We start from the raw sequence: 8001 nt of genomic DNA, 5'->3' as shown, positions 1-8001 counted from the left end.
GTCTTTATTTTACAGTTAAAATGTATGTTTATCAAATAAAGTCTAATGTTACAACTAATCAGGGATCCCTTTAAGCAGCAGAGGGAGATGAGAAGTGCAAGTATGGCAAGCACTTGTGTCATATAACTCATGCTTTGAAACTGATAACAGGAATTGTTTTTCCATTCTAGCACACACTCACCGAGAGGTTTGGTGCGAGTGTTTCACCTTTTACTCGTTTTGTATTTGCACATTGGGAGATTACGTTCAGTTCTTTTAATGTTTATCAAATTGAGGTTGAAACAATTAAAGCAAAAACTCCTCGGTTTAGTTTGATTCATTTATTTTCTTGTACAATTAAGATATTAATACTTTTCTGGAATTTATTAAACCTTCTGTTTGACTCATGGACCCTGTTCATATTGAAACAGAATGAAAAGTTAAGCACATTGTTACACTCTTAATATTTAATTTACCATGAATTATCTCCTCATAAGATTTAACTATGGTATTACCTGTAAGATGCTTGGAATGCCATTTATGGGTTAGTAGAGGTTAGGTTTAGGGCTAAGGTGTGTTTGAGGTTGGGTATGCAGGGTGGTTTAGTGTAGGAGTCACGTTTAWACTACTGAAATAATTGGAAATCAGTCCTATTAAAGGTAAAAATATAAACGTTTCTATGTATGCAGTGCCTTCGTAAAGATGCAGAGTCGAGGAGAAGGGAGCTSCACATTCGCACCTACGCTGTGATCCCCCTCAACGAGGAGTGCGGCATCATCGAATGGGTCAACAACACGGCTGGGCTGCGACACATCCTCACCAAGCTGTACAAAGAGAGAGGTGCGCTCACAWGTGAGGGAAGTGGAAGTGAATGTGGTGAAAAGTGGAATGACTTCGCTGTGACCTTTTCTTTCTCTAAGGTATCTACCTGTCGGGTAAAGAGCTGAGGAAGCTCATCCTGCCCAAATCAGCTCCCTTTGAGGAGAAGCTACGCATCCACAAGGAGGTGCTGTGTGCTCGACATCGTCCCGTCTTCTACGAGTGGTTCCTCCGAACATTTCCTGATCCAACATCCTGGTACGTTACCACTCTGCAACATTTACTTTTAATAGGAGCAACTGATCTAATAGCTGGGTTTCAGTCACGTGGCTTCGAAGGCGGAGCGATCTCCGCTGGAGGGCAGGGGGTAAAATGTCTATGGAGGAAACTACTGTAGAGAGTTTATATTGTATGGATTTAGATCCTATTTCAAGATATATAACAACAGTTTGTTCACAAATACAGTATGTCAGACATGACTCATATGATGAAGATGAATGAGTTTTCGACAGAACCTAAAGATTTGCTGAGGCTGTCGGTACCACACACGTCTTACATCACCAGCAGGTGGTGCCAAATAATAACCAGCAAAAGTTTATCTGATGAATAATTCCACACGATTTTGCCCAACCCTATGACAACATATGATAACACTGATTATCATACACAAAGATGAAAAATGTAGAAAGCTCACAGAACGACAACGTAAAAAGTGGATTTTGCTGTCGGGAGGAGGAACAGAAAGCCGGTGTCTGCAGGCAGCGGCCACTACATCAGAGGTATGTAAGCTGCTAACTTGTTTTAGAAGTTATATTTATAATGATCGTTTATTTAGTAGTGAGTATTAAGTTACTGGTAGTTTAATGTGGACCTCATCTGGACTTTAGGCTGCTTTAGTTCTGTCGTTAGCTGCTGGAAGTTTATTGACGTTAGCCACTACTGCTRGCATGAACTTAACAAATAAAACAATATCAGAAAAAACACTCACCCTGGCAAAAAACAAAYGATAATCATYGTGGAGYTGTTTGGTASCRAGGTTGTGGATCCACCCGCTRAATAAAAAGTTCTACACCTCCCGTTGTTTACAGGCTTTCATCAGCTGTTCGGTGTAATTAGCATCCAGTTAGCGCCACACCGTCTGCCCGGTAGACCGGTAACGGGACCGTAGAGTCCGCTCGGTGCTCGATCTTCTTCTCTTCCCTCTTATAATCGAAATAGTGAATCACCTACTTCCTCATCAAAGTCCTCACTCTGTCTCCGACTGTTTTTCCTCCATCTCTGCCTTTGAGCTCCTCTCTCAAACTCTGGCTCGGTCCACCTCAGCAGCTGGACTGGAGCTCCACGTTCATTGCCCTTTTTTTTTTGCATCAAAGACACTAAAATAACTAACTAAACTTCACCCTAACTATGAAATATAGTTATACAAATATAATAAATGTAATAAATTTCGGATATCTCATTGCTGACTTCCAATCTTGCTGTCTCTCCATCGCAGCCGAACTTTATTCAACTTCAGCCTCTTTTTATTTTTATCCTCCTGTAGATTTTTTGCCGCTTGTCTAATATTTTCAGGCTTCAGTCAGAAATGAGTTTGGGTGGTTTAGGTTTGTTCGGCGGGGTGGGGGTGACACCACAGGGTGGAATGAGGTGTTTTTTCCCCTATTTTACATCCTCCTGCTGCAACATGCCTCAAATATGACGAACATTAATAAAAAGAGCCATAATTTAATTTAATTTAATATATAATTTAATCAGTGTATAATTATTTATTATTAATTCAGTTAGAATGAGTGGAGCACTCGTAAACTACACAAGATATGGGCATTTTTTCMGATAGCAGATCCTCCACTTTTTCACTTCCGACCTCCATCCGAACTTSGCGCTCTAGTGGCGCTGCATCGTGACGTCACGTGAAACCCTCCTATTGAACATGTGCTGTTATTAGAARCTGTTTCACTCATGTATGTTTGTTTTGTGTATTTGTTTGTTTTGTGTATGTGTGTGCACATGAACAGGTACAGCAGTCGCTCAGCATACTGCCGCTCCACGGCCGTCATGTCCATGGTGGGCTACATCCTGGGTCTGGGAGATCGCCACGGAGAAAACATCCTCTTTGACTCGTTCACTGGAGATTGTGTTCACGTYGACTTCAACTGCCTCTTCAACAAGGTTTGTCTTCATCTCTGTGATAAAACATGGCTATTAAAACCAACAATAAGTTATAAAATAGTTTTGGATTTAAAATTTACAAACCACTTTTTACTTTGTACTTGTCTCGTGCTCTTCCTTCTGTCCACTAGGGGGAGACATTTGACGTGCCAGAGGTGGTTCCTTTCCGCCTGACCCAGAACATGGTTCATGCTATGGGGCCCATGGGCACCGAGGGCCTGTTCAGGCAGGCCTGTGAGGTCACACTAAGACTGATGAGAGATCAGAGGGAATCGCTCATGAGGTAAATTTAAAAAAGTTAGAAATGATGATTTTTTTTTTATTACTATACCAAAACGTAAAGGCTTTAATATTTACTTATGAATAAAACTGTTCACAAGTCAATCATCCTGTATGTTGTTTCTGTGACAAGTTTCCCTGTTTGTTTGTTTGTTTGTTTGTTTGTTTGTTTGTTTGTTTGTTTGTTTGTTTGTTTGTTTGTTTGTTTGTTTTAGTGTGCTTAAAACCTTCCTTCACGACCCTCTGGTTGAGTGGAGCAAACAAGGCAAAGGACTATTAAAAACTCCAGCCAATGAGACGGGAGAGATCGTTAATGAAAAGGTCTGTGCCTTCTTGGATTTCATTTCCAAACAAGCAAATTGTCTGAACCTAAAAGTGTGATATGTTTTACGGTATTTTTCTCTCCTCCAGGCGAAAACCCACGTGTGTGACATCGACCAGCGTCTCCAGGGGGTGATAAAGAGCAGGAATAAAGTGCTGGGTCTGCCTCTGTCAATAGAGGGACACGTGCACTACCTAATCCAAGAAGCCACAGATGAAAAGCTGCTCTGTCAGATGTATTTGGGCTGGGGTCCGTACCTTTAAAGGACCCCCTCCCCTCCTTGTAACTACTGCACTTTGGACTGTTGAAAGTAAAGAGAAGCGATGGGTCAGAATTTGTTTCCCCTGAAGTTTCCTACATTGTTTTGAAGTTTCACATGTTCAGGACATGTTTGATACATGTGACTGTTTTTTTTTAATAAAAATATGTTTATTTGTAAATGTGTGGGTGTGTCTTTTAATCCTCCCCTTAGATCCACAGAAGCAGCACACTGTCAGGTGATTATTTTTAATCTCTGCTCTGCTTACACCGTGTGGCTCAATCAGCTCCATGTTTGTTTTTTTCCCCACGATGTTTAGGAAGCTGCAGAAGAACTGGATRAACGTACCAGTTTAACGTAGGTGCTGTGCTGTAGTTTGTTATGCAGCCATGGAGGTTGAGCTAGTAATTCTCTCCAGTACACAGGAGAGAGTCTCGGCCAGGCGGAGAAGACTGGGCTGGACCCGGAGCTGGAGGAGCTCCTGGCCCGGGCAGACTCCACCAAGACCTGGACGGACCAGATAATCTCACAGACTGAGATTTTACTGCAGCCTAGTCTGGGTGAGACTAACTCATTTAGTAGTGTCTAATTTAAAGGTTTAATGTTATACCAACATAAATAAATAATAATAAACTGGTCTGACTTTTCAAACTCTCATAATGTTTGTTATAAAAGGAAACTGTAAAAGACTAAACTATAAAACAAAATTAATTAAACATTAAAAAGATGCTAATACAAAACTTTACAGACATTTCCAATTAAAATCTTGAGTTCAGCACCATGGACAGGGCCTCAGTTTAACAGGTCAGTCTGGTCAGGGTGATGGATAATTTTGTTTGTATTGTAGCCACTTGTTAAAGTGGCAAACACCCCCTAAAAGTCACTAAAATAACTTGAAGCAGATAAAAGTACAATAAAACGTTTTTTATTAAGCACCTAAAAAACAACACCACTGTTGGCCAAAGTACTATACACCAATTAAAAAAAAACACACACAAAAGCAAACATCAAACCAATTCAAACAATACAAAATAATGAACCGTTAAAATCATAAAAACAATAAAATAAGAAATATTTAAAAACAAATAATGAAACAGGGATTTTGACAAAAAAAGGTAATACACCTTAAAAAAWTTTATTTAATTGGACCATAATGTCATCTGTCAAATCTGGCCTTCTTTATCATTTTATCCAACCCTAAAGGTAATAGTTTAAATGTGAAACAGTTTTTACAGTTTTGCTTTATTTCACTAGATTTACTGTCATCTTCTCATAACAGCTGTCGAACTTTCAAGCCAAGAAAATGAATTTTCCAGTAATCTTTGATTTTTGGTGYGGAAGGAGCAAAAGAGAATTGACTTTAATTTTCTTTATCTGTTCTCTTCTTATTTTAAAGTCAAATAATTGAATTTTTAGTGAGTATTCTGTTTGTTTTTTTACCAAATTTGCTGGATTGTGAGAAAATGTTTCTAAGAAATGCTTTATTRAAATGTTGAAAGAGAGTAAAAGGTAAAATAAATGGATGTTGATAATGAGTCTGTAAATTTAATTTATATATTTTTATCCATTATGTAATGTATTTTTTAAATGCTACATTTCTTATAAAACATTTTTCAATAAATATCACTGTAACAGAAATCGGTCCTTGGCTTGGACCAGGTTTTGAATTTTGGCCTCTTGGTGTAACTGAGTTTGGAACCCAGTCAGTCAGTATTACAGATWTTTTGTGAAGATTGTGAATTTATGGGGTTTAAGGTACAGCTAAAAGGCAGAAGGGGTTGTCATGCATGTGTAGACAACCTTCCTGGATGTGACTACAAGAGGAAATCTGATGGTAAATTGAAAAGACTAACAACTGAGACTCTGTGGATGGATTTAAAACCTGCTGCTCAGAGATGCTCTCCATCCAGCCTGATCTGTAGAGAAGTCTGAGCAAAAACTGCAAATCTGCCAGAGACAAACCCCAAAGGGCTTGCTGCTGTAATTACCATGACAGGTTCTGTAAATAATGATTTAGTCCCATATTTTGCCCTCAAACACACAGTCCTGTGAGCCTTCAGCACACATTTATAGCTTCTTTAATCCWATGCTGTGCTCGAACTCTCCAGTAAAAACACACATCCAACATGGCTGCTGGCTCTGACCGTTACTGGCTTGTCAGATAAATAGAGTTTGGGTTTATTTTTCTTCTTTAAATCAAATTTCYTCAGCTAATGGAGTTTTGAGTAGATCTGGTCTGCAACCCATCCAATAAGTGAACTGTTCAGCTGCCAGAAGCGTTCAGGATATGTTCTCGTATAACCTCATGTTCGGCTCACAGAAGGCTTTTGGTCTCACTCAGCAATCTTTTTATTTCTTTCTTTGTTTAGATCAGGGATGGRCAACTGGCAGCTGCTTTCAGTGGGTTTTTTTTCTTTTAGAAAAAAAAAAACCAAAATGATCTTTTGTGGGGAGGTAAGCTGTTTACAGAATTTCAAGGCAAACCTTTGTATTTCATCTGCTTAGAGACGCTGTCTGCCATGAAGGATTTTACTACAAGTCACCACTACAGCACGCTGCACAATGCTAAATATGAGAAGTTTACTGAAGTCACAAGTACAGAAAAAACTGTGACATTTTACTAGAACCAAGCAGGAATCTGCACTCAAAGCACCTTATGCTGTTGCACTTCAGCTCACTGAAGTAAATGTTTATTATATGTGACCCATCGCATCGAAACAGGGATTAAGTCCAAAAGTGGGATGTGGAGAAATAGGCAGATATGGGGTTTTGATTTAAACGTGGGCAAAAATAGCATTTTGTCAAAATATAATGAATAAAAGCCTTCAATGTATCATTTGAATGAACTGTCTGAAATATAATCATAAAAAAATTTTGAAGCATTTTTTTGAGCAGTAAGAACAAAAAAAACTGATTTTGAGGAAAAACGCCTTAAAATTTAGATTTTTTTCCCCTGTGAGCTAGAAATGTTTTTGTTTCTTTCCAACTGGTAAATCTTAACATAAATATAATATTTGATGTTTCCTCTTCATATTAATATCAAAAATTACTCAAAGGTACATAAAATCAGGAGTCAGACCAAACAGTAATGAATTATTGTGACCAACAAGACGAATTACGTCATATCTCTGGATCTGCTGATGATATCAGAACGATCCAGGTATCAAAATGTAGCTTTTAATGTCTAGAATCTGAAAATGTAATTAGGTCATTTTGACCAAATTTGATTTAATCCTCATTTTTAAATGATGGGTCACATTTTTGTTTGCTTCAAATGTTTTGTATTTATATTTTATTAAACAAGAGTACAACTACATGCACTTTAGCATGAAGTACATTAATTTACTGCATTGTAACTATCAATCAATCACCTTTATTTAACCAGGTAGAGCCCGTTGAGATGGAGATCTCTTTTACAAGGGTGACCTGTCAGGTGGTCATCAGCACACRTCACATAGTAATTGACAAAGCATTTGCATTGATCAAAACRAAATAAGGAAAAGAATAAAAAGAAAACTACAATCAAAATAAATAGATGTTGACAGTTCAGAAACATCTGGATAAGAAAGAATTCTATAGGTACAGTATTTACAGTATTTGGTAGACCTGAAAAGAAATTTAGGTGAGAAAAATAAGTCAATGAATAAAAACAGACATCGTTTGAGTAGATAGTTAAAACAAAAACCAACAGTGACATGTATAATGGATAGGTAATGTTTAGAAACATCTGCAATGTTTCCTGATGACGTTATCTATTACGGTTGACATGAAGGATCTAGGAGGGATGAGTGTTGRCAGTTTCAGATCTGTCTGTAAGTTGTTCCAGGCTGAGGGGGCTGCGAAACTGAATGCTCTTTTTCCTAGTTCAGTTCTGACTGGAGGCACTGATAGGAGGACTAGATTGTTAGAGCGCAGGGAGTCATAACTGTGTGATGTTTGTATTAAGGAGTATGACGGGACAAGGTTTTGTAGGGTCTTGTAGATGATGGATATCCAGTGGGTGTATCTGCGGGCGCTGAGAGATGACCAGCCAGATTTGACGGAAAGGTCACTGTGATGAGTCTGATACAGCGGGTAAAATAAGTATTGAACACGTCACCATTTTTCTCAGTAAATATATTACTAGAGGTGCTAATGACATGAAATTTTCACCAGATGTTGGTAACAACCCAAG

At 38.4% G+C, this 8001-nt stretch overlaps 2 protein-coding genes across 2 annotated transcripts in view; both read left to right on the top strand.

Moving 5' to 3' along the window:
- Positions 1 to 4008, top strand: part of atr (ATR checkpoint kinase) — a gene marked incomplete in the record, with an annotated part of 43912 nt that extends 39904 nt beyond the window's left edge. Inside the window, 6 exon segments of the mRNA XM_014030896.1 lie at positions 669 to 819; positions 900 to 1056; positions 2814 to 2967; positions 3099 to 3250; positions 3462 to 3567; positions 3658 to 4008. Coding sequence (XP_013886350.1) covers positions 669 to 819; positions 900 to 1056; positions 2814 to 2967; positions 3099 to 3250; positions 3462 to 3567; positions 3658 to 3831 — 894 coding nt within the window.
- Positions 4009 to 4245: 237 nt separating this feature from the next.
- Positions 4246 to 8001, top strand: part of LOC106534302 (endophilin-B1) — a gene marked incomplete at its 5' end in the record, with an annotated part of 14866 nt that continues 11110 nt past the window's right edge. Inside the window, 1 exon segment of the mRNA XM_014030895.1 lies at positions 4246 to 4387. Within this exon segment, the coding sequence (XP_013886349.1) occupies positions 4246 to 4387 (142 nt within the window).

Source organism: Austrofundulus limnaeus, unplaced genomic scaffold, assembly GCF_001266775.1.
Source record: "Austrofundulus limnaeus strain Quisiro unplaced genomic scaffold, Austrofundulus_limnaeus-1.0 Scaffold1137, whole genome shotgun sequence".
Taxonomy (NCBI): Eukaryota; Metazoa; Chordata; class Actinopteri; order Cyprinodontiformes; family Rivulidae; genus Austrofundulus; species Austrofundulus limnaeus.
The sequence above is the reverse complement of the archived record's forward strand: the minus strand, read 5'-3'. Positions and strand labels throughout refer to the sequence as shown.